The sequence below is a fragment of the Aplysia californica genome, unplaced genomic scaffold (genome assembly GCF_000002075.1).
Source record: "Aplysia californica isolate F4 #8 unplaced genomic scaffold, AplCal3.0 scaffold00078, whole genome shotgun sequence".
Taxonomy (NCBI): Eukaryota; Metazoa; Mollusca; class Gastropoda; order Aplysiida; family Aplysiidae; genus Aplysia; species Aplysia californica.
In genome coordinates this window covers 1,647,835-1,675,053 of record NW_004797348.1, presented here as the reverse complement: position 1 = coordinate 1,675,053, position 27,219 = coordinate 1,647,835, and the positions used below count along the sequence as shown (strand labels likewise).

Here is a 27,219-nt window from a genome sequence, read left to right as displayed (position 1 = left end):
TTCCACGTAAAGTCTTTTATTCAAACCGAACATTATTTACATTTCATTTTCTAAAGACTTTCTTCCCTACAGACCTTATTATTGTCAACCAGACCTTATGAAACTAATTCAGAGAGATTAGATTGCATGGAAGTGGTGTTAATACCCTCACAAAAATCCAAAAACACATTTACGTCAGTCAAACTGACAGTCGTCTGATGACACAAAGTTCTACTTGCCTTGAGAAACTTCCCTTAATATGCAAATCCCATGGTTAAAGTTCAATCGGACACAACACTTGACAAAAATTTTCAGTTTTAGAAACATTTGACAGCCAAGCATGAAAAAAATCCATCATGCAAGGTAGTCTACAATCTGTAATGTACTGAGACACATTTATAGACTAAGCCATTTCTCTCACACACTTATGCTCTCTTGCATAACCCGAGTACATGTTCTGAAAACACACAAAAAGCCACCTAGAATAAAAGTGGTGGACACACCAACATTATCTATTTTGTGTTTTGCCCATTCACATCCTTCCTATATGATTTGAAAATAAAAAGCTATTCAGACATCACAGAGCCAATAGTTCTAGTCTAGGTGCGAAGTTTCACGACTGCTCTGGCTTGGAGTAGGGGTTCTTCTCCGCATCGTCCACAGCCTGCACACACTTGGCCATGGTGAGAGACGCCCGCGAAATGGGATCTGTCATGTAGAAATCTCGCAGACTAAGAAGGGCGGGGCTGAGCGGTTGAACGGCTGGCCTGCTCTCTTTGCGCGGCTGTTAACGAGGAAAAGAAAGAAGAAAGCATTTTTTTAAAACATAATTAAATAACGGCAACAGCTTAACATTCCAATTTTGCAGTATAAAACCTGTCAAAGGCTCCACACAAAAAAGGGAATACTGTCTAGTTTTAAGCACACAGAGAATGCTTTGCAGCATGGATAGGCATTATATAAGCGCAAATTATTATTATTATTATTAGTCCAGCACAACATGCTCCACTAAACGAAGTAGTAAGCAAGCAAATAAACAGAAGATATATGATGAAAGATAACTTGATAAAAAGACATTGATTCTATTAACACAGGCACAAACGTGGAAAAACAATGCTTTTGAGTAAAGTACATTTAAACTAAAACAAAAAAAACAACAACAAAAAACAACAACAACAACAAAAGAGCAGTATCAACAGAAAGTCATCTGTTCCTCAGGGACCCAGTTCACCATATTTGAGCAAACTTACAACACGAGCTTTATGGCGCTTTGAGAAGAAAGAAAGAGTATAGTGAGAATAAAGATGTTTGTCCTTCATGTGTAATTTCACAGAAGGATTTCTATCATTTATCTCATCTAATAAAGCAGGCTGGGAAGGACTGCTACTTATAATGTCAAACCTTTTACTACCCCCATCTCCCCCCAAAAAACTACATCTTCAAAACCAATATAATTCAACAATGGCAAAGGCACAAAAGAGTCCTATGTGGCACTTTGAGAAACATTAACACACTGACAAAACTAACTAAGTAGCTTGTAAAGCAAGATAAAAAAAATGGTCCTACCTCCCCTACAATCTCATATTTCAGTAAATCCCACAGACTGTGATTCATAGCAAACACTTACCACAGTAGCGCTATCTGACAAATTAAAGAATCCTGCATCTTCAACTTGACCAGCATGGTTGAACGTCGGAGAGACCTCACCGAGTCGGGCTCGAACGTCAGACAATTTATCATATGGCAATGTCACTCCCAACATCTGGGAAAGAAAGAAAAAGTAAAGCATATTTTATATATACACATTACGACACAATAATATTTCAAAATTACCACATTTCATATAGGGCAGTGTACATAAACAGCACCAGTCAAGCTGCCACTAGCCACTTACTTCCAAATCTGTTCCTGATCTAAAAAAAAAAAGTCTGCTTCCACTTTTCATTTAAAATAATCCAGTTCCAACCTTAAAACAATTCCAGATACAACTGAAAATGGAGAAAGACCACAATCAGCTGAAGCAAAAGGAACCACAACGAACACTGTCCTATCAGTCACACACATTTTATGGGCAAAACTGTAACCATTCAGTAACCCAATTTTCATACTTCTCTTGGGCTCAATTCCAATCTCCCACCCACAAACAGCCCCACAGCAGGAGGCTTCATGTTCACGAGGTAATGTATGGCTAAAAAATCTCAAGAAATAGCTTCACATGTTTGGGCTTCCACAGCAGCAAGACTGCATACAGCCAAGAGACTGGAGGATGAATATGATGGATTCTGGAAAGGTCTGTAAAGTGTTCAAGACTCTAGGCATGACTTCACAGCTATGAGAAATAAACATACCTAGTGTTAAGCAAACAGTCCGAGGATGGAATGATTACCCAACATCTGAGAACCCTCAAGAACGACTTACCTCAGAGAGAGCTCTGATGATCTTCCAGTCTTGTCTAGCCATGCCAGGTGGACTGACCGCCTGCCGTCCAATCTGGGCACGCCCCTCAGTGTTCACATAGACAGCATCTTTCTCTGTGTAAGCAGCCGCAGGGAGGACAACATCTGCGATCTGTGCGCCATAGTCACCATGGTGGCCTGGGGGAAAATAACAATACATCACTCATCTAACAAAATCACAACCATGAGAAAAATCAAATACTCCATTCGTGAAATGTGTTTGCCCTTATGCCAACATGACCAAAACCTAATCACTACAAGATGCACTAAAGAAACGCAGCCACTTTCATGCAACTTGAGCTGAACAAAAAGGTGTTCTAATCATGACACAATGTATCTACCTTTTCAACAATAAGAATAGCAAGTGAAAAAAAACTGTGTCCACATTGAACCTTCTGCTCCTTTTGAACTAGATTTTCCACATTTATGACTGTTTGGGATGTTTTCATGGCTCTAAATCATCCACTGCACTTGACTTTACAGGGGATGGGTATTAAATTCGGAGTTCCTGCCACTTACTCTTTCAATTTTATCTTAAAAACAAAGCCACAGGGGAAAACCGGTTGACTCCACTTAAGTTGAACACGCTTGAGCTGATCTTTGGTTAAATTGATCTTTTTCTCGGAACCCAGCTCCTCTTCTTCTTTACAAGTCCCAACATTTAAATTGATATTCGAATGAATTGATTTTTTTTTCACTCCCCCAGAAGACATCAACTCATCCTTAGTCAACCGTAGTACTATTACAGGTCCACTGAAGCTAATCTGGACAAGTATCACCACACAAGAAGCTTACAACCACTGCCACTGACCTATGTAGACCACCAAGGCGTTCTCATAGAGGTCCTCACGCTTGACCGTGCCTGCGTCTGCCCCCAGCAAGAAGAGCACACTGGGCTTGGAGCCCTTCATGGCATCCACACCAGGAGCGTAGCCCAGGTCTAGAGCTCCCACCTGGTTCGCTTGCTGAAAGGACAAATACAGCAACAAATTGTACCAGCTGGCAGAGTTCCCTTATCGACTTCTCATATCATTTAATCTCATTTACATTCTTAAAAAACTTAAATATTCTTTTAAAACATTTTTTTTAATGTAGGTGTCTTTACACCTCTATTGACACATTTCAGATCACTTAGGAGACGGGTTTCCAACCCCGCTTGTCAGACTGAGATGATCAATGAAAATGAAAATTCTCCCTTCTTACATGGCAAGGCGTCTAACCACTACACCACAAACACAGGTCAAATGTTCTAATACTACAATAATTTTGTGAACTTGACAAATGAAAACAGCACCAAAGTCTTAAACTCATTTAAAGACATATCTTTAAAATTCCTGTAATGTTCATATCCACATCACATTTAAAGTTTCTTCCATTCACACTAACATGTTCTACCTATATATGTAAAATGCATTCAACTAATTTGCTACTGATATGAATGAAACACTTCTCCTTCAATAGGTCCCGATAAAAGATAAAGAATTAAATATCTCATTGGTTTGCTTCAACAGTCCATTACCAACTAATACTAGGTACCAGAAACTAAATTTTCAAAGTAGTTGTATGCCAAATTTATCAGTTCCATTTGAAAGGCCTATATCCACTGAGCATTTTGGTACCATTCTTTAACCTCTCAATCAATTTTTAAGAAAATGGTAGCTGTTTAAAATTTGATCAATTTTGTTAAAGTCAGTCACTGGCTGCAACCCCATGTTTGACAGACAATAAAAGAGTACCAAGAGCACTAAACATCTCCACATTAACAGAGTACAATCACTATAACAAATATATGGAGCCTAAATTTTTTCAAGACTGTGAGATCATTACAAATCAGTACTTTATCGCCTCAAACACGATGATCTGTCATTATTTCGACAAAAACACCGAGCGTCGACCCCGCCAGCGCCGCACCGGGCCCCGCGGCGAGCGAGTCGGCTCTATACTGTAGTGTACCCCGCGTGCGGGGTCACATGCTTTCTGAGTCTCGCGGAAGGATTGATGAAAAATAATTCCAAGCTGATTACTTTATTCTAATAGAAAATAAGCTGATCTTTTATCACATATATTTTTTAAGCCCGTATTTTACATATTATGGGTAAAAAGTGACCTTTAAACATTTTGACAGTATTTTTAAAAGCTTTCTATTTAGACTCCAAAGGCAAAACACATACCACGGGAAAGCCCGTTTAAAGCTCTACAGTTCTCCGCCAATGAAAAGACGGTATTTAATCATTCCTCATTCCGCGAAGCATTTGAATGCACCCGTGTCAATTTTTCAACCGGCCGACCACGCATTCCGACCGCGAGGGGCTTCGCTTTCGTCGGCGAATCTCCAGCTCCTACTAATCGGACATAAAAACAACTTACACCATTGTAACAAGGAAAAGCTGAACTTTTACAAGGTGTACGGCACTTGGTGTTTTATAGCGAAAGAGCAAAGAAACAGCGATCGGAATTACCCCGATTTCACCGATACCACGCGGTCGGAAGGCCGCGAGTGCCCGCGAGGCCGTGCTTACGCTACCTACTAATACTGCCCTTAAGATGTGTTGGACTTACTACAAAAAAAAGTGGTGAGTCTGATTGGGGAGATCACGAGGCACTTACTGTGTGTAGAACATTGAAGACTTTCCAGTCCTCTTGCTCTGAGCCCGCACGCAACTTCTCCGACAGACTTTTTACAGTGTCCAGAATCGCTCCACTGTTCTCACCCTGTAGGACGGCACTTCCCAGGATGATCATGGGTTTGCTGGCCTCCTTCAGACCCTGTAGTGACAAGACAACAAGGTAATGGTTACCCTCAAAACACACTTGAAATACATGTGTACTGTGTTGACTTGTCATCAGCAACTATACCTTTCTATATTTAAAAACATTTATTTTATTTTCAATTAAAAAATTCTTCCCAAATTTAACACCAAGAACACTGCTCAAATAAACAGTAATGAAAGCACATACCTTAGCAAGAGGATGCTTGTCGTTCAAGATGTCTGTCAACAGCTCAAAGCTGTCTCCCAAGTACTGCAATCCAAAAAGAACAAATAAGATTAATGAAACACTTTTAAAATGTATGACATACTTAGACCTGCATGTGAGCCTTAACCAGATTGTCTGAAAATTTTGCGCAACCCCCCCCCCAAGAGCTTAAAGTTTGTCAATTTTGTGGGTGTCATAAGGAAGGACTTCCGAGTAACGAGTGACCACCCCAAGAAACACAATAAAGAAGAGACCTAACCCTAACCCTAAAAATTAAAAAGAACCTACAACGGGCCTCATGTAAAAAGGCCAGAACACGTCCAAAATTTAAAAATTAAAAAATTAAAAAACCACACTCCAAAACAAACAAGGAGCATCCTACACCTAAACTGCTATAATAGGGCAGGGTTTGATACAATAACACAATAGAATTGGAATATGAATCCTCCATATAGATCTAGTAATCTAAATAAATCTAGATCTAGATCTTGTAGAACAAGTGAATAGGAATAGGCCTTGAACTAGAAATCCGCATCCGATTCCAAACAGAGGGACTCAGCTGAGTCTAGACTCTAAATAATAAATAATTCACGCACTTGATGAAATGCTTTTCACCAACATTAATATTACAGCACAACCTATGATAGGGTTTGACACAATAGAATTGGAATATGAATCCTCCATTGAGATCTATACATGATCTATATAAATCTAGATCTAGATTCTATTATCTTAGAACAAGTGAGTTGGACTTGAAAGAATCCACATGATCTGAACAATCAGTAAACAAACGAAATTCAAAATGGCCGCTCGAGCACGAAACTGAAAGTAGATAATTCAGGTCGTCGTCCTTTTTCGCATTCGCATTTCTACTCAGGTTCCGACAATTATGTCGGAAACGCCGACGTCAGCAGTCGGCACGAAAACGAAAGTGCCGACAAAGCCGACGGGAGAAAAAGGGGGCGCTGGCAGTCGGCCAGGCCTCGCACTACACACATTGACTAGGCCCTAATACAGGTGGGCCTAGCGATAGCATCGGCCTGCTCGCGGGTCGGGTCGCGATTGTCGGATTTCAGACGATTGTCGGCAAACATGCAGGTATACATTCTGGAAAGCTTGGGTCACAGCTACAGTTTTGCACTCTTCAAAACAATGTTAAAACTTCAAACACAGCAACGTAAACATGTTGGTTGAATTCTATCAGAATCCTTAAAAACAACATAAACTCAACATTAACTTGTTAAATTTCAAAAATTAAACAGGTTTTTGCTCTCGAGTCAAGACACCTATTATCTTCTCTTCATTGAACCTGAGAACTTCATTAGCTTTTGACAACATCTCACATTAGTCTCCATGCATTCACATTAACATTCACCTTATAGATGTAACAGAACTCTAAGAAGTTTAGTATCCCTACCTGATAATCATAGGACAGATCCACAGGAGCTCCCAGCACAGTCACACACAAGTCACTGTTGATCCACCTGGAGAAGGCCATGAACACATCCAGTTTTACATTTCAAACGAAACATAAATGTACAAATTTCAAATAGAGCAACCATAAACGCAAAGGTACAAAAATTTGGGAAAGTAAAGTTCTTTTGGTAAGTATTGACTTTCATGTAAATTTGAGTTGTAGCAATATTTTAAGTCGACCATTTGAGAATGGCAAGTATAGATCTATACAGAAAAGAAAGAACTGGCTTACTGAATGTTTATGGGGATGTCACAAATGTGTCATACATTTCTTTCTTCAAAAAGTCCATCAAAAACAAAAGGGCAAGAAGAGCTGTACTTGACTCACGTTTTCCTGATACGGGCATTAACAAGAGGGGCTTCCAGTCTTGGGTTTGTTCCAACAAGGAGAATCAGGTCGCTTTCTTCAATCCCACTGATGGTAGTGTTCATGATGTAATTTGACCGGAAGTCAATCCTAACAAGACAAAAATTACAGAACTAGTGAAAAAGCTAATCCATATCGCAGACAAAAGACTGTTAAATGCAAAACATACCACAAATCATATAAAAAATTACTTTAAAAACTCAGAACATTCTTGTACCACCAGGCTAGAATACAGTTAGAACACTTTTCCTGAACATTGTGGGTACTGAATCAAGAAGAGCCGGCGGGGGGCTATGACGATTTACAAGAAGAGGAGACATTATTTTTAAATCTAACCATGTGCGAGCTCCGATAAAAATGTACCCAAATCAAACAATTTGTCATAGGTGAGTTTCTTATCGATTTTATACTCTCATACACATCTAGACTACGCCAAGAGAAAAAACAAAAGTGGTGAAATGACAAGAAATCAATTTTTATACGAAGACCAGACTCAAGTATCTGGACAGACCTAGTGCTTTCAACTAAAAAAACAAGCAAATAAGATTTTGATATGATCAAAATGAAATGGTCAATAAATGAGACAATAACTGAAATAGATTGATTAGTGGTGTAAAAAAAGATGAATGTTACAGTGCCAAGACAAGTACACTATTTGCTGATCCATTGTAAACCTATATAATGCTGATGCTGGATGATATCACATGAATAATCACTAGGCCTACAAGAGTAATCAAACATAAAGTCTGAATGATGGATTTCTTCCTTCTGTCTCTCAAAATCACTTGTAGCTTGTAGTATACAATACAATTAATAGAAAAAGCTGAAGTAACATAACTCTTTATCTCTGAGAAACCCACTATGCCGGGGCCCTTTTTAGTGCTAAATCTAAAAATGACAAAAACGCCATTAAATGGGTCATTAAATCTAAATTAGCAAACCTATTTTGATAATTCTTCATCTAATGAATGAACTTCTGGTATAAGAGACCTGTTTTCGGCAATTGCCGAAAAGTAATTTGATGTCGAAGTCGTTGTAAAGGAATGTACCTGAGCTGCTGTCAGCGGCTCACCGGCATGTCTTTCAACTGCGAGCCACTGGGAGCGGCTTGCCGGAGATAAAGAGTTAACATAAAATACAGCTTTGATCAGTCATTAACATTTGTCGTAGCTAAACAAAGACTTCACTGATGTGAAATGAAAGTGCCCCCTGAATCTTACCCAGAGTTTGTCATTGGGAACTTCTCCTCTGTGCAGACAGACTCCGATCCAAGTCGGTTCAACATGTCCTTGAGGGCAATCAAAGCCTCAGCATCCACCTGACCGCCAGCAACACCAGCAATGAGGTCCCCATCTGTGGCATTGACCTAGAGAAGTGCATTGAGCATAAAACTCATAAGTAAAGAGCATCATTTATTTATTGTTGTTTTTCCTTTAAAAAGTAACAAAATTATAGCACAAACACATTAAGCCAAGACCACAAGTTACCTGAAGCAAAATTTCAAAACCTCTTGTGTCCAGCAGTTTTCAACTCCTATACTTTGACCAAAAACCTGAAAACGTAATCTCGCATGTCTGTGAGACAAAAAATCCACTTATTCTAACAACACTGAAACGTAAACAGCTCAGCATGAACAATAAATAATTACTAAATTAAATAATTATAGCACTGAATAAGCATACACACTCACAAGGCACATTTGAAAAAAAGTCTTACCCTTTCTGCAATCTTGACAAAAGCACTCTCCCAGTCAGCAGGCACCAGCTCCCCAGTCCCACTCCTCACAAATGGCGTGGTCAGTCTTTGCCTCTTCAACCCATCGTAAGCAAAACGAGTCTTGTCAGAGATCCACTCTTCGTTGATGTCCTGGAATGAGTAACAAAAAAGCAGTCAAAACAAAGTACCAAAACTTATAAGTAAAGTGTAAGGTCAAAGAAATCATTCAAATAATAAACTTTCTCTACCACATTCCTCATTGTTTTGCACTGATTTAATTTTCTCTCATAGACACATAAGAATAAGAGTTTTCATTCTCCCCTGGTTCAGAAAATAGGCAAATATTTTACTGATTCTTTGAGACCACAAGGTTTGAATATGGGCACCTGCAGCCTTTACAAGACACTTGATAATCTCTTTTCATATACATTAGCGCAACATGTGCACACTGCAGTGTTGGCTTCAGACAACATAACTTCAACAGATCATAACAGTTAATGTCTGATGTAGAAAATAATACAAAGATACAGATGACAGCAGTAAGCTACTTCCAGTTGTTAGAGTGTAACATCAAACTAGACCTAATGCTGATATTTTCAACAGTAGAGTACATCATCCCCTATCAGGACACCCAGCAGAAGGAAAGTATTCCAAGAAGAATGACAAATAGCCCCCTCACACTTGACCTTCAAATAGCCATGCAGCAGAACGAGTTATCGAGTCACAGCGACTGGAATGCTCTTGTTCGAGTACAAAACTATCTGCAAATCTCCCGTTAATGCTCACAACCTTTTTAGTTGCTCCATGAAGTACTTGATATCTTTTACAAAAATGAGCTTCTGCAAATTTAGCTTCAACATTCGACTTTGATAAACTGCTTTAAAGCACAGCAGTTACCAATTTCCTCATCTTTACAATGGCAGCAAACTAAACATGTGTAAGGGGGGGAACGAAGAGAGAGCTGAAACTCAAAGCCCACTCCCAGAAGACCCCTCTTGCTGTCAGGACTTGGTAACATGACCAAGCAGATCTAGGTACTTGGTCATGCGTTGCAGTCCACACTAACAAAGACAAGCTGATCTAATATTCTGAAAATGACTGATCAGTCAAGGCACTTAAAATCTTCCAGTAAGACAATAAAACTATCTTGACATCATGTCTCACTGTTTACAAATTATTCCATTTTCTTCTCATAGATACACCAGAACAGAAAATTTTCTTTACGTACTTGCAACAGTTTCAAAAGCAAAAATATTTCAAAGACTCTTCCAGACTGCAGGGTTCAAACAACAGTACTGCTGGGCACAGCCAATCTAAGTGTTTCTAAAACTTTGCCTTCAAACTTATAAGATCTTCTAATCCACCTAAACAAATATTTTTCTTCAAGAATAAACCAGTTGTGAAAATCACACAACAAAATACATTTTCCGCCCATTCACTGCTCATCAAGATAAGGCTAGATTTACTAAACAAAACAAAATGCTTAGTTTTCTCTTCTCAGTGGTCAAATATTCATGACCTGGTGTAAATGAGGCTAAAAACTGCGGGTACTGCTAGTCTACCTTCTTTCACAGCATAGTTTCTGAAAACAGTTTGCAAAACTCTTTCACTCACACCTACATACAGCTGTAAGTGCAACGGCCAGTATGAATGCTGTGGGTCATGAAAGTAAGAATTCCTCAGTGTGCCCCGGCCATTGTTCAAGTTAAACACCAAAGTAGACACAATGTAAGTCATTACAATTTCAATGGTAGGGTACTTCATCGTTCACAATGACATTGAACTGAGAGAAAATATTCCAGTAACACAGAAAAATAATTCTGATCCAACTCAGATTTGAACTTCAAACTTTCGCATAATAGAAAAAGTCAAAAACTAACTGTGCTACAGCAGTTCACATCCTCGTTGCACCACAAAAAACAAGCGCTAGTTTTGAGGTAACACCCACAACCCATTCATGACTCCATGAAGTACTTGATATTTATTGAGAATGGCTAATTCATTGAGCTTCTATATAATACACAGAACAGACTGGCAAGTTTGGAAATCATGCACTGAAGTCAATACTGCAGCTGTACACCAACTATCCATTTCCTCATGTTTAACAAAGGCAGCAAACTAAACATGTGTAAGGGGGGGAACGAAGAGAGAGCTGAAACTTAAAGCTCACTCCCAGAAGACCCCTCTTGCTGTCAGGACTTGGTAACATGACCAAGCAGATCTAGGTACTTGGTCATGCGTTGCAGTCCACACTAACAAAGACAAACTGATCTAATATTTTGAAGATGACTGATCAGTTAAGGCACTTAAAATCTTCCAGTAAAATGATAAAACTATCTTGTTATCATGTCTCACAGTTTACAAATTATTCCATTTTCTTCTCTTATATTAACACAAGAACAGAACATTTTCATTATGTATTTCCAACAGTTTGGAAAACAATAATTATTTTATTGACTCTTTCAGACTGCAGGGTTCAAACAAAAGCACAGCTGGGCACAGCCAATATAAGTGTTTCTAAAACTTTGCCTTCAAAGCTATCATGATCTTTCAATCCACCTGAATAAATTTTTTCTTCAAGAATAACCCCGCAGGAGAAAATCATTTTTAAAAATAAAATTTTCACCTATTCACTGCTAATCAAGAAAAGGTTATGTTTACTAAACAAAGCAGAATGCTTAATTTTCTCTTCCAGTCTTCTCAGCGGTCAAATATACATGACCTTGTGTTAATGACGCTAACAACTGAGAGTACTGCTAGTCTACCTTCTTTCACAGCATCGTTTCTGAGAACAGTTTATAAAACTCTTTCACTCACACCTACATACAGCTGTAAGTGCAATGGCTGGTATGAATGCAGTGGGTCATAAAAGTAAGAATTCCTCAGTGTGCCCCGGCCATTGTTCAAGTTAAACAACAAAGAAGATACAATGCAAGTCATTACAATTACAAAGGTGGGGTACTTCATCATTCATAATGACATTGAACAGAGAGAAAATATTCCAGGAAAACAGAAAAATAATTTTGATCCGACTCAGATTTGAACTTCAAACTTTTGCATAATAGAAAAAGTCAACAACTAACTGTGCCAAAGCAGTTCACATCTATGTTGCACCACAAAAACCAAGAGCTAGTTTTGCAGTAACACTCATATCCCATTCATGGCTCAATGAAGTACTTGATATTTATTGAGAATGGTTAGTTCATTGAGCTTCTACATAATACACGGAACAGACTGGCAGTAAACTAAACATGTGTAAGGGGGGGAACGAAGAGAGAGCTGAAACTCAAAGCCCACTCCCAGAAGACCCCTCTTGCTGTCAGGACTTGGTAACATGACCAAGCAGATCTAGGTACTTGGTCATGCGTTGCAGTCCACACTAACAAAGACAAACTGATCTAATATTTTGAAAATGACTGATCAGTCAAGGCACTTAAAATCTTCCAGTAAGACAATAAAACTATCTTGACATCATGTCTCACTGTTTACAAATTATTCCATTTTCTTCTCATAGATACACCAGAACAGAAAATTTTCTTTACGTACTTGCAACAGTTTCAAAAGCAAAAATATTTCAAAGACTCTTCCAGACTGCAGGGTTCAAACAACAGTACTGCTGGGCACAGCCAATCTAAGTGTTTCTAAAACTTTGCCTTCAAACTTATAAGATCTTCTAATCCACCTAAACAAATATTTTTCTTCAAGAATAAACCAGTTGTGAAAATCACACAACAAAATACATTTTCCGCCCATTCACTGCTCATCAAGATAAGGCTAGATTTACTAAACAAAACAAAATGCTTAGTTTTCTCTTCTCAGTGGTCAAATATTCATGACCTGGTGTAAATGAAGCTAAAAACTGCGAGTACTGCTAGTCTACCTTCTTTCACAGCATAGTTTCTGAAAATAGTTTATAAAACTCTTTCACTCACACCTACATACAGCTGTAAGTGCAATGGCCAGTATGAATGCTGTGGGTCATGAAAGTAAGAATTCCTCAGTGTGCCCTGGCCATTGTTTAAGTTAAACACCAAAGTAGACACAATGTAAGTCATTACAATTTCAATGGTAGGGTACTTCATCGTTCACAATGACATTGAACTGAGAGAAAATATTCCAGTAACACAGAAAAATAATTCTGATCCAACTCAGATTTGAACTTCAAACTTTCGCATATTAGAAAAATAGAAAAAGTCAAAAACTAACTGTGCTACAGCAGTTCTCATCCTCGTTGCACCACAAAAACCAAGCGCTAGTTTTGAGGTAACACCCACAACCCATTCATGACTCCATGAAGTACTTGATATTTATTGAGAATGGCTAGTTCATTGAGCTTCTACATACTACACGGAACAGACTGGCAAGTTTGGAAATCATTAACTTAAAGTCAATACTGCAGCAGTACAACAACTATCAATTTCCTCATATTTACAATGGCAGCAAACTAAACATGTGTAAGGGGGGGAACGAAGAGAGAGCTGAAACTCAAAGCCCACTCCCAGAAGACCCCTCTTGCTGTCAGGACTTGGTAACATGACCAAGCAGATCTAGGTACTTGGTCATGCGTTGCAGTCCACACTAACAAAGACAAACTGATCTAATATTTTGAAAATGACTGATCAATCAAGGCACTTGAGATCTTTCCAGTAAAATGATAAAACTATCTTGACATCATGTCTCACTATTTACAAATTATTCCATTTTCTTCTCATAGAAACACCAGATCAGAAAATGTTCATTATGTATTTGCAACAGTTGGAAAACAATAAATATTTTATTGACTCTGTTCAGACTGCTGGGTTCAAACAACAGCACTGCGGGGCACAGCCAATCTAAGTGTTTCTAAAACTTTGCCTTCAAAGCTATCATGATCTTTCAATCCACCTAATCAAATGTTTTTCTTCAAGAATAACCCAGGGGTGAAAATCACACAACAAAATAAATTGTTCACCTATTCACTGCAAATTAAGAAAAAGGTACACTTACTAAACAGAATGCATAATTTTCTCTCAAGTCTTCTCAGCTGTCAAATATACATGACCTGGTGTAAATGAAGTAGAAAAATGACGAGTGCTGCTAGTCTTACCTTTTTTTATAGCATTATTTCTGAGAACAGTTTATAAAACTCTTTCACGCACACCTACATACAGCTGAAAGTGCAATGGCCAGAATGAATGCAGTGGGTCATAAAAGTAAAAATTCCTCTGGGTGCCCTTGCCATTGTTCAAGTTAAACACCAAAGTAGACACAATGTAAGTCATTACAATTTCAAAGGATAGTTACTTCATCATTCATAATGACATTAACTAAGAGAAAATATTCCAGGAAAACAGAACAATAATTCTGATCCGACTCAAACCAAGCGCTAGTTTTGCGGTAGCACTTACAACCCATTCATGACTCCATGAAGTACTTGATATTTATTGAGAATGGCTAGTTCATTGAGCTTCTATATACTACACGGAACAGACTGGCAAGTTTGGAAATCATTAACTTAAAAGTCAATACCGCAGCAGTACAACAACTATCAATTTTCAGGTTTACAAAGGAAGCAAACCAAAAATGTGTAAGGGGGGGAACGAAGAGAGAGCTGAAACTTAAAGCCCACTCCCAGAAGACCCCTCTTGCTGTCAGGACTTGGTAACATGACAAAGCAGATCTAAGTACTTGGTCATGCGTTGCAGTCCACACTAACAAAGACAAACCGCCAATCTCAAGAAGTGAACGCAGCGTACAATGAGACGTAATTCACAGGGCCAACACCAACCAAATGGCTAAGAAGCATGAAACTTGAATGGGGGCAAAACATTCTATGAATTTTGTGGAGTAAATATTAGATTAAAATATAGTGGGGGCACAAAACATGACCTTCACAACTCTGTATCTTCTGAGGGAACAGACCAGTGAAGGGAATGTTGAGGTTATGTGAGCCTTCCACATGATGATACAAATAAATTCAACATTTTCACAGTGACACACTGACCTCATTCAACCGTGGCAAGATTCTCATCACTTCGTTGGACCGCATACAGACCACAATGTTGCTGCCTACAGCATCCATCACATCAACACTTTCAATTCTCCTGGAAACATCAGAACCCAAAAGCAAATTTAAAAAATGGCTTCTAGATATCATTTGTGAAAGTAGTGTGAAATTAGAGTCTCCATAACACAATATCAAACATGGTGCATATCTCATATAGCATACACAAAAACACTGAAATGTGGGCATATCATTACAGTTCTTTGAAAATCACACATGAACGCAATTACCCAAAACAGCTGATGTTCCTATAGAAATATGAAGTACAACAACATCCTTTGCTATGATATGGGTTCAGGTCCCATTACATATGCATAAGTTCAATTAAAATGTGAGACAACCGCACCAAAAATAAAACATAAATACAAAATGGCCAAGTGTGAGTAAAGCCTTGAACCCCCCCCCAAAAAAAAAAGAAAGTTTTTTTTTTTTTAAATTGAGATACATATATTTGGACAAAGAGTTATCTCTGACGACCAGCTTGGAAATATATACCCCAATATATAACAATTTTTTTGAAAACTTTTTTTTTCCAGTTCATGATTTTCAAAATCACTCTAATCAATTTACACAAAGTTGGAGATGTTGGATTGTGTACAAATTTTCAATATGCCTCAAAGATCTTTGTGAGATTACATTGCATATAAGGTCAAGAGGTCAAAATTCTTTACTAAAATGTCTTCAGGGCTGGGAAAAATGCAAAACGTTCTCCCTTTCTTAAAGAGGTTCACCTGTTTTCCCAGGGCCTAGCTGTAAAGGCATATGGTTTAGAAGTCAAAGCTCCGACAGGGCAAAGGTCAATAACATTTCCAGACATCTCAGACTTGAACATTTTCTCCACGTAAGTCCCAACCTGCATCTCAGTGCCGCGGCCACTCGTTCCCAGGTCCTCAACACCAGCAATCTCACTGGCAAATCTGAAGAATAAAACCAAAAAATAGCAACATTTTAGACTACAGACAAATCACTTTCCCATAATTTTCGCATGCTGTGGACAAGAATATCAACCATTGCAATTGACATCTTCGTAAATGCTTTGCTCAAATTGAATTCACTCACTAGATTTCTGGATATTTTTCAAAAACCAATTCATTTGCTGGATTTTACTTATTTGGTCATCAATTTAAAGAGAACTCTGACCTGATACAACGAGTGCAATGTATACATCTAGTCATGATCGTCTTAATCAAAGGTCCAATGTTTTTGTCCTCAACAGCACGTTTTCCAGTGAAGGCGTTGTCCGTGAACCTGCTCCTGTCGCTGCCAAAGGCCATGGACTGATCCTGGAACAGAAGTAAACTAAATTTTACATTATACCTTCCAAACAAGATGAAATCCAGGCTAGAAAATCAGATCCTTCTCTAAAGTATACGCAACATTGTTCATGAATAAATGAAAAAAATTTTTAATGTCATTAACAACTTTGCTCCCTTTTCTATCAAGACAACATCGTGTACAACAAAATGCACCATATTATAATTGGCTTCTGAGTTATCAAACGGGCACTGAGCTGAAAGGAAGGGCAAAACCTAAGAAGCTGCTTTAACAAAAACACAATAAAAAGGGATGAAAACATTTACCTTGAGGAAATAAAATCAAAATGATGAAAATAGGACAGTTCGAAATGCATGGCAGTATAGGACAAATTGACAAGTTTAAGGGGTCTCGCAGGTAACGTTTTTGGTTAATTTTCGATGAAATTATTGATTTTCTGGAAAGCAGCTTTTTAACACCTTTTGATCGTTGCTGAATCAGATTTTCAGGTCCATTTGATAAAAAAATTGATAAAATAGGTGAAAATACGTCTCAAGCGACCTCAACCACTTCTTGCAAAAATGACCGTTTAGCACCTTTTTTGTTATTTTTTGTATCTACTTGGTTCACTAAACTTCTATAAATGAGGTCATTTGAAACTGTAGAGAAATGAGATTTTATATGTGATTAGAAATAATAGTGCATATGGTCCTGGAGCCTCTGGAAGGAACAAACCCTCAAATTACACAGTAACATTTTTTAATGCGTTTTTCTCAAAACTTTATCTTTTAAAGACCCTTCATCACTAAAATCTTCAAGTCTGAGCTACTGATCAAGATAATGTACTGAAACTTTCCAAGTATGTGCAGATTTGGTAGTTACAGGTACCTGGCTAGTTATATTTGAGAAAATGTACTTAACACATTACACTCTAACTCGCCCAGGATCGCCCGGGAATTCCCTTACGCGCTCCATCCTGACTCGCCCGGAACCGCCCGCGCCGAACTAGCGTCTTTAGAAACGAAGTATCGCCTTGGCGAGACTCTGGGGCCGAGATTTTGATTTGCATAGTCATAGCAAAAAGTTTTTTCTTTTGTTTGATACCGAAATGAAATTTTTCGGGTCAGTAGTTTTAGTATTAGAGCTGATCGAAGTGCGATCGCGTTACAGATACTTCGAAAGTGTCTCGACTTGTTGAAAAGCGACACAATTCAGTTCTAAAACAGAAATAACGATGAATTTGAGCAAAAACAAGCATGTGACAAATCAGATGGCTCAGATTTTGATGAAAACGTTGTGGCACGAGTTTGGGACGATTCAGATTGATCAGGCGTCGAAAATCTAGAATTTAGATCTAGGGCCGGACATTAAAGCTGAGAGTGAGAGTGACGGGTCGGACACCCTAATTGAACTAAAGTTAGAACATTTCCAACAATTTGAGCATACATAAAGTTGTTTTTTTCTGAAACTACATTCAGTTTTCTTTTTAACTTTTATTTTTTCAAGATTTTGGGAATTTGTTTAGTATTTTTAAAATGTGTTTTTCAAACGCTTGTATTCATGGGAGATGGATTCCTTCCCCTTGCTTAGGATCTAACAATGGACTTCCCGTCCAGGCCCTTAGGGTGTAAAGTGTTAATACTTCAGATATCTTCATTTGAAATTGATGTTGCGTTTAAAATTGATACAAAAAAAGGCACATTACTCTAAAACAACCGGAAATTCCAGAATATTGGAAGTATACAACAACAAAAAACCCAGCCAGGTACCTGGTACATAGTATTATTAACTTGATATTTATTTTTAAAATAACATTACGCCTTTAGGTTTTCAAAATTTTAAGATGTTTTTATAATTTCAATATGGCCACCGGTGTTGCATAACACTTTGGGTTACAATGTTTTTAAATATTTTGATTTATTTCTGAGAGGGTACCACCTACTTTGGGAAAGTTTGGTTTCAAAAGATGCATAACTAATGAAGACAGCTTTTCTTGGTAGCTAGACCCCTTAAAAATCCTACATAGTCACTAGTCATAAGAAAGCAACAAAATCTAGTTATAAAATTAGGGGCAAAAAGGAAACATAAAAGTCACCAAACCTGCAGATCACACTCTCCACCCTGATCGCAAATTGGGCAATCCAGTGGATGGTTGACTAAAAGGAATTCCATAACGCCTTCCCTGTAACAAAAAAAGAAAAGGGAGTTTCTTAAAAAATTTTCTAACACAAAGACTGCGAAATGAACCTTTAAGGGAAGACCCGGGTCGACGATCCCAGGCAATATCGATAACATTTTTCAAACTATCCAATTTTTGTTTTTTGCTAAAAAAAAAAAAAAAACATCCTTTGACATCTGTTCTATCGGGTCACAATAAAGAAACTTGAAAAAACACCTGAAATGATCTAAAAGGGCATTTGAAAAGTGTAAATTGCTCTAAAAATCCTTTTTAAAATCCCAGTTTTTTTGTTTCTCTCTAAATCTTCTTTTGACATATGTGACCTCCTTGGTGCAAGGAGTTTTCAAAAACTACTGAAGCTAGAAGCTTCAAATTTGGTGTACAGGTGGTTTAAGATCTAATCTGGGGGTCTATGTGAGGGAATTGGGAAATATTGGTAACTTGTGGAAATATTCAAATTCTTTTAAATATGTACTCTAAAATTTCGTCAACTGACCCTCGGGGGTCCAATGAATTTGGGCTCACTTTTTTAGTTTTAAAGATAGGTCAAAATCTTCACATGGATCCCCAGTTCATATAGGTTTGTACTTGTGTGCCAAATTTCAGGCTGATTTTTCAATATTTACTATGAAATTCTTCTGCACTAAGAAACTGGTTTGAAAATCCAAGATGGCCATCACAGAGACCCATTTTTCAGAAAAATTCAACAAATTCACCCTTAGTACATCCTATTTACCTATGAACTTCTTGCACAATTATATGAAAGTGAATAAAAGTCATTCATTTAGAAAATTTTTCCTGGAGTGTACGTCTCCCCTTAATGAAACTTCATGAGAAACCTGAAAGTCTAGAGATATAACTAGCTACCAGCCCTGATCACTGTCTGACATCAAGTGCCAATAAGCTTGTCTGCCTCTTCCTAACAGAGATAGACATCATAAGACATCATAAAAATTCTGAACCCATCTAAAATTGGGAGGCTCTGTACAAAATAGGGCATGCTTTAAAAGTTAAGATAGCACTGCTGCTACAATTCTCATAACCTACAAAGTGATACAGACAACCTGTAGTAAACAGTAATCTATAATAACTCAGGAATAAGATTACCAAGACCATATTTCATGTCCAAAAAAACCCTTAAGAGAGCCCATCTTCATTTTCATGTCAAATTTCAGAGCTCATTTTACACGAGACTCCACAAAGCAAATAATCTGAAATATTTATAATAAATGAAGCAAAAAAAAAAAAAAAGAGGTAGACAGATACTGTCTGAAGAAGAACATACACAATGCTCAGTGTGTTCAAGTGAAGATTGTACAGTGTCAAGTGAGGATTATAAAAAATGAAATAGTGGACTGTTTTTCTTTCAGTATTTGCAGAAGTTTTGATGGTCACAGCTGCCAGTGTAAAAAGTAGAGCTGGTAGTGGTGCTTGTACTATTGTTGTCATGGTTGCTTCACTAAAAGATACAGAAACCCAAATTACAGACCTTGCTTTCCTCGTCACCGGGGAGTCAGTCTTCACTTTCATTCCCTTCATGACAGGCATGGCACAAGAAGCCACTGGCTGTTGAGACAAAGATAGAGAACATGAAAACTGCCATGATTTGTTGTTATTTTGCAAAATAAAATGGACGCAATCTACAGTCATTTATGTAACTTTTACAGAACCACCATTGGATCAGAGGTCAAACAGACCCAAAGGTCACCTGCCGGAAGTGCAACCCCTTTGAGGGAGACATAAAGAATGAAAATCTACGCTCGGATGTAGATCTGCTCTATTTACTATGGCGCACTGTCTCTGCTTTCTTTACATCCATCCTCCTCCTGCAATTACTCTGCCAAAAACAGTGTCAATGAAACAACCTATTTAGGTCTCCTTGGACATTCAACTCTCACAAAACAAACTACCGCAGAGAGGGTCTCATCACAAAAATAGCACAATTCCTCATTGGAAACAAAACAGCTTGAGTACAATACCTTTCAGCACTGCACACTCACCTTTGCCGACCTTTCCACTTCCACCAAGCACATTCTGCAGTTCCCAGCGATAGAAAGACGATCATGGTAGCAGAACCTTGGAATTTCCACTCCTGCTGCTGCACAAGCCTGAGAGATGTTGATTGGTACAATATCAAACAGTAGAAAACCACGTTAACAAAGAAATGAGAAAGGAAAGCTCTAATCAACACATGGTAAAAACAATAAGGAAGATCTTATTCAAGATGGAGAACAAATCTTTTTTCAGACATCAACGACCTATTCGCAAGCAAAAAGAAGGAATCACATCTATTTAAGTAATTTAGTCCAACACAAAACAGTAAACCTCAATAAGTCCAGGCTCTAGCTCATGAGCTAGATCATCAAACACCCATTTTCCTCAAATTCTTAGAAAATCTTGAAATACAAACAGCAGGAGCAAGAATCTCTATTAACTTCTCAGTGGCTTTTCTGACAGTCCAACCACAAAGCTATGCCAAAAACGATTGCATGCAAAGAGGATAACAAAAACCGAAAAAATTTAACTTCATTCAGTTAGTGTCGGCTCAGCAGCTCAACAAGTACGGTATTCGGTCAACCCGGTGGACCTGAGTGTTTTTTTCACGGTCACATGTTTCGTACTGCCTTTAATTCTGGGTGGGTAGGATCAAAAACCTAGTTTTCTTGGATAAGAGTGAAAGATTCAAAGATTTCTGAGGTTCCAGTGGAAATTTCACAAAGAGAACCTTGGTGGTTCTAAAATCAAAAAGAGTAGGGCCTTTCAGCCACTGTCCTAGCAAAATTCAATATTAATTTCTACTCAAAACTGAAGCCACGCTAGCCAGTAATCAAAAAATATTATTTAGAGTACCTTCAAAAACAGCATGTGACCTCGAGTCAGGCAAGGAATGATAAAATGGCCATATACATAAAAATCAACAGCATTGAGAGATGAAGAACTTTCAGTTAGTATCCGCCTGATCTGTTGCAGGGGTTTGCAGAAGTAGAAGAAAAAAATTCAATTAATATACCTGCATTCAACAGAAGTTAATATTGGATCAATAGCAATGAAAAACTGAATGACTGAGAAGTACAAAACGAACATTTTTGCTAATACTTAATTTTTATAGACATAGCATGATGGAGTGGATTTTTTTTTAAAGAATGTTCGTGAAAATCTCATAGAACCCACCCAACACAAGATGCAGGGTTGACAAAAACTGAGAAATTTTAGAAAGCCCATTTCAACAACAGGAAGAACAAAAGGAGAAAACATCCATCCTCAACACTGTAACATTTTCAGTTATCTTCACAAATTTAATGTTGGTGCAGATGTACACAAATCTAACACAACTAACGCGTGATGAGCTTGATACCATGCTGAGAGACAAACTGAAACCTCTGCTTTTTATCAATTCTGTGTAGCCACAAACCTGGAGAACAGTAGTCCCTGGCTCAACAAACACTTGTTTATCGTCCACAAAAACCTCAACCAACTCGGGAGATGGTGCAGGTACTGAGGACTTGTTACATGCTGTGGGAAAATGGAAGCATTTCATTTAAGATGGCACTGAACTCAACATTTTGAGCACTGCTGTCTTAACCTAACCCTAAAATCTGATTCTGAACATATAATATAATTACTTTAACTATAAATGTATACTTCTTCAAATAACTCACACAGTTGTAATACAACATACTTGACTTATTCCTACAATGTGCTTAATGAATTGACTCCCAGGTGTTGTTCTGATCATAAAATCAATTTCCATTATATGGGTTTTCAAAATATTAAAGAGACTATGTCATGGTAAAGTATAAATCCAAATATATTTTCTAATTAGTTACAATAACAGAGGAAATGTAAAATGTTTTCAAACACTTTTTAATTAAGTGATAAGTTAATCTTCAGTATCATACACTATGCTAGCCATTCTAAACTAGGTTAGCAGTTGCTAGACAAGTTGTTGGATCACCCCCACTCCACTCCTCCACCAGATCGCCGAAGACTTGTCCGAACTTCATGGTATAGAACAGTTCATTTCTTTACAATTCGTTTGGGTTTTTTTCCTCTTTTCGAGTGAGTTATACAAAAATATGAGTGTAAATAAGGGCATGTAATTGTAATAGATTATAAATATTCCCAATAATTTCAAAGGAGAAAAACGTTAGAGATACAAGTCTTTTGAGAGACACTTTGACATAATATTTAACTCATATTTCACGGAATTACTATAATACAGTCAAACCTACTTTAAACGCCAAATGTTTAAGACATTTTCCTGTACAAACAGCCACTTCCCCTTTACATTTGTTTTCTAAGATGACCACTCTCCTCCTTGACAATGGGTGGCCACCTTGGACAATATACACTGTTTATTGTTATTGTTAAGCTAATCTCAAATACAATTCATCAGGAAATACAGAGAACAAAGACCTACTTTCAAAGAGCCACTGGCATATATACCCATTATTTTTATGTCAGATGTCATCGCATTAAGCCATAAGTTCCACTTCTTCTCATTTATGAACTTATTGACAAATGAAAACGAAAGAGTAAAACTTAAAATCAATAAAACTTAAATCATTACCTGCTTAACCCAATTCACCCTGCGCTGCGGCAGCAGTGCACTTGTGTCCACCTGGCTTGCCGCCAGCCGGGGGAAAAATCAGTCCAAACTCAACACACTAACCTTAGACACGCATTGAGCCCAAACTAGTTAAGCTATCAATATGAAATTTAGCTTAGATTTTACTTAAAATGTTCTTTTAATATTATTAGAGAGAAAGATCAAGGAAAGAGCAGATAAAAAAATATATTCTTCTTCCGTCTGCGACTCATCAGCACTCCATTTACCCATAGCACATAGCAACTAAAAGTAAATCTATGGTCTAGATCTAGCTTTACTTCGAAGTTTTCAAGGCGCTAAAATCAATTCGATCGCGATGATTTTCTAGATTTATGCCTACTTTCACTTTCCTTGCCGCTTATGCCCAAAACAAAACTAAAAACATGCTTCATGCATTTTTAAAAACACAAAAATAGTCGTGGCACTCTTGTTTTTTGTGTCTGTTTTTCTTTCTTCTCGTCCATGAAGATTTCAATGCTCGCTTTCCTGCCATGAATTGCGGTGACAAAACAACAAAAAATAACTTGTACTTGGTGAAAACCTGGATCAAAACAAGCTTGCAAAATTTTCAATAGAAACCTGGATAAGTGGTTTGGACTCGATTTTATGGACTGATATTTTGAAATTGTCATAGCTCAGTGGACAGAAACGTGTGGTAGCTACGAATCGAATATACATGTGGCTCGGGTGCAATGGGTTAAAAGACAAAACAAGCTATTAAGTCCATTTAATCTAGTTCTAAATATCACACAGTATACCTTGCTGAGTCAAGCTGATGGCATTTTGCAGCCGAGAAATTTGACGTAAAGGCCACAGCCGTAGCATGGCGTCTGGTCAGTCCAGCTTTATCTGGGAATAAATTCATTGCATAAGAACTCCGTCTAGAGCCATCAGACAAATGACAATAATGATAAACATCCATATGAATAAAATTTTTGCCTTATATGTTTTCGAGACAGTCATTGCTGAAAAGCTATTGCATGACAACTGTAGGTTATCGTCATTGCTACTTGAAACCCTCCTGTGACATTAACGCACGATTATTGCTAGCAGTTCTCCATTATCAGTTTTCCAACTCGCAGAGGAATGGCAGTAATAATTAAGGCCACACACAGATTTTTGGGGTGCAGTTTGGGTCCAAACAATGTTTTCGCGGTTTTTAAGAAACTTCCCTTGAAAATTATGTGCTAAATTGAATGGAAGATCTACCAAAACTCCATTTCAAAGAGAAAACTCCATAACATTGTGAGCCAATACAATGCTTTAAAGAAATTTGAATGGCTCAAGTAGACCCAAGCACTGTAAGAGTTATAACAACTGTGGTAGGGCAAGATGCAGTGAAACAGAAAATCTGCCAGTCTTGAACAGAAAGCTACAACATACACTGTAGAGGTATAATTTAATATCACCCACCCAAGTAGGTATAATTACTTTCACCCATCCAATGAAACGCGAACACTTTATTTCAATAACACAGATTTGCAAAGTATGGGGGGTCCCGATTCCGCACATATGGCCTGCATCAATGCTCGCTTTGCAGAAAGCTCTCATCAAAATTCTAAAATGTGCTTCAAGTTTTTTACCTCTGGTGTTGCCTGAACCCCACCCCCCCCTCCCCCCTCCCGATAGTATTTTAAACCCCAAAAAAATCAATAATCTCCTCCGCTGTTCCGTAGTCATATATATACTTCGCAGCGCCGTTACTCCCACCAAAGACGGTCTTTACTCACATGATGCCGCATTTATTTATGATGCGAATGCGCGCAGGTTCAGTGACCGGTCACAATGACGAGCCAGACAATCTAAAAATCGGACGACGCTTGTATTTTTTTTTTTTTTTTTTTTTTGCACAAGTGACAGCCAAAGCGACCAGTCCGAGTATTTATTACATTTTATTTGAACGGCGACATTGCATTTATACCAAAGATAGTACATAACTGGCCCCTCTTGTTATGTAGACTCTTTGTTTATACTGCACAACCTACATGCAACAAATGTTTCCGTGAAAGTGAAACGTACTCTCCGGACGGGGAACAGCTGAACGAATATAATATAATATAACGATCGTGACCGGCAAAAATGAACTTACTGACCACATCGGACTTGGTTTTCAAATATTCCAGTTCTGCGATACTGATACTAGATATTAGAATCTAGATCTAGAAATCTAGATCTAGATTATTTTGACAAAAGATGGGACTTGAGATAATATAAAGTTTACTCGCCCAAGCTGAATCTCGTATTTTTCGCATTCAATGATGCGTATATTGTTTCATGAAAAGTCGTATTCGCGTATTTTGGCAAAAAATCGTACTAAATAACGTAAAATCGTACTGGTTGGCATCTCTGCGCACATGTACACACACACAAATGAATACAGCAACATCAGTAAACTGACTAAAACAATGTAGTTCTTTCTTTCTCACTCTCTTGACCCCTAAACCCAGCGCGACAGTACTGCCGCGCTGCGGTAAAAAGTATTTGTCATAGTGCCCTTACTGTGGCATTTTCTCTCAACACGTGAAAATGCACGAATCGCGACACATCATGTTGCAAAATCATTTGTAGCCATTTATCCACCAAATAAATATAATATAACAAAAGACATCATTAAGAAAACACCCTTTTAATATGTGATAAAAAGTGCAAACGCACCTGAAAACTAAAAAAGCGAAGTCAAAATTGGTACGAACGACAAAATTTCGACTTCCAGGTTCGAAATTGCCACATGTTCGCAAATGATCAGGAAAGAAAGAGAAACGAAACAGCGCAAGGGACATCACTGCAGTTTTAAATTTCGCATCGTTTAAATTTACAAAAACAAAAGTAGTAGATTTAGATCTAGAGATCTAGATCTAGATCTAGATCTAGGTGAAAAATTGCCGAAACTAGACCAACCAACTGCCGCACTGGGGTCACCGCCACGGTAGGGCACATCGACTCTAGACCTAGATTTAGATCTAGATCTAGATATCTAGATCTAGAATCTAGATCTAGATTTTTAGATCTAAAATCTAGATGATAGTCCTAATGATAGAGACATTGTCATTGACTTTGACTCATCATGCAGATAGCATCTGCAGAGGAGAGTCAGAGCGTGGATGTTTGTGTGAGTGTGTGTTGGGGAGGGGGGGGGTATATAGATCTATCATATCTGTGTGAGATTCCATAACATGGCAGAAGTTTTGACTTTGGAGAACGAAATGAGTAGGCCAAGTTCTGTCAGTGAGTGATTTGTTGGGGGATGCAAGTTCAAGTACAAGAAACATACAAACTCCCCAACAAACAATCCAATAATTCAAAGTCAAAGAAGAGCCCACCTCAAACAGAAACGTTGCAAAAGCATACCTAAAAATGACAGAATAAAAGTCACAATTCCCTTAAAACACATTTAATGCCCAGATATCTAGGGCAAAATTTGAAGTGCAAACCTCAGTAGTATCCCTCTAGCCTGTTCCCAAGGTTTTAGATTAGAGGAAAGATTCTATAACAGACCTCGAAACAATCTTCCGGTGACCCTCAGGCCGGAACAACGAACGAAAAAGCTAGTGCCCTGTTCCGTTTAGATAGTGTTTGGTTTGGTCTCACAAACGAACGGTTTACATGGAATCAATTGTGCAATTGGTTACATATAAAAAATGAATTGTTCCGTAGAAATGTCTGTAATTATCTATGTTTGTGAAAAAACAGGTAAATATCCTCCGTGGCTCGTGATTTTATGTACTGAAAGAAATAGTAATGCATACCTGAGCCTACGGACATACGTTGCTTATTATCGGAACGTTCTCAGTGAGATATAAAAAGTAGGCTAGAAAGATTCAGACCGAAGAAACGGATAAAATACTATTATTTATTACGGACGGCCTGGTAAAGTTGTGACGCTGACACCAGTGTCTGTTGTGGGTTTTGCTTTCGCTGTCGTAATTTGGCAAATTTGGCGTATTGCAATCTTTTTCTTTTGTTTGTTGTTGGGGGGGGGTTGGGGGGGGGGGGGTTGGGTTTTTTTTAATTCTTGCAGTGGCATCTAAAATACTTATTTTGGGTCATTTGAAAATCGCTTTTGGTCATAGATGTAGGAAGTATATGACCCTATGTATATACATATTATCCTACATCTACGCTTCTGTTAGATTTTTGTTTGTCTTGTGTTGATTATTGTTGGTT

At 38.0% G+C, this 27,219-nt stretch overlaps 1 protein-coding gene across 2 annotated transcripts; it reads right to left on the bottom strand.

The window, feature by feature from the left end:
* LOC101861650 (NADH-ubiquinone oxidoreductase 75 kDa subunit, mitochondrial) lies at positions 1–26,653 on the bottom strand. 2 transcript variants are annotated; one of them, XM_005094249.3, is made up of 19 exons: positions 26,551–26,653; positions 23,814–23,904; positions 21,859–21,959; positions 20,447–20,554; positions 19,936–20,012; positions 18,368–18,449; positions 16,154–16,296; positions 15,745–15,930; positions 14,954–15,053; positions 8,971–9,120; positions 8,475–8,620; positions 7,216–7,344; positions 6,829–6,895; positions 5,394–5,456; positions 5,043–5,201; positions 3,247–3,400; positions 2,398–2,573; positions 1,607–1,741; positions 1–763 (listed from the first exon to the last, which is right to left on the bottom strand). In XM_005094249.3, the coding sequence occupies exons 2-19, from the start codon at positions 23,878–23,880 to the stop codon at positions 593–595; spliced, it is 2,214 nt and encodes a 737-aa protein (XP_005094306.1). In that variant the 5' UTR covers positions 23,881–23,904; positions 26,551–26,653; the 3' UTR covers positions 1–592. The 2 variants fall into 2 exon arrangements, with proteins under 2 accessions (XP_005094306.1, XP_005094305.1); XM_005094248.3 differs by having other exon boundaries at positions 26,487–26,591.
* Between the last annotated feature and the right edge of the window lie 566 nt (positions 26,654–27,219).

What these genes read in the sequence shown, in the direction of transcription:
- LOC101861650 (XM_005094249.3), bottom strand. Translation starts at nt 23,880, where the DNA reads ATGCTACGGCTGTGGCCTTTACGTCAAATTTCTCGGCTGCAAAATGCC. An exon ending in GTGGAGAGTGTGATCTGCAG is followed by an intron (nt 16,297 to 18,367) that starts GTTTGGTGACTT and finishes CTTCTGTTCCAG; the next exon opens with GATCAGTCCATGGCCTTTGG. An exon ending in TCTTCAATGTTCTACACACA is followed by an intron (nt 3,401 to 5,042) that starts GTAAGTGCCTCG and finishes TTGTCCTTTCAG; the next exon opens with CAAGCGAACCAGGTGGGAGC.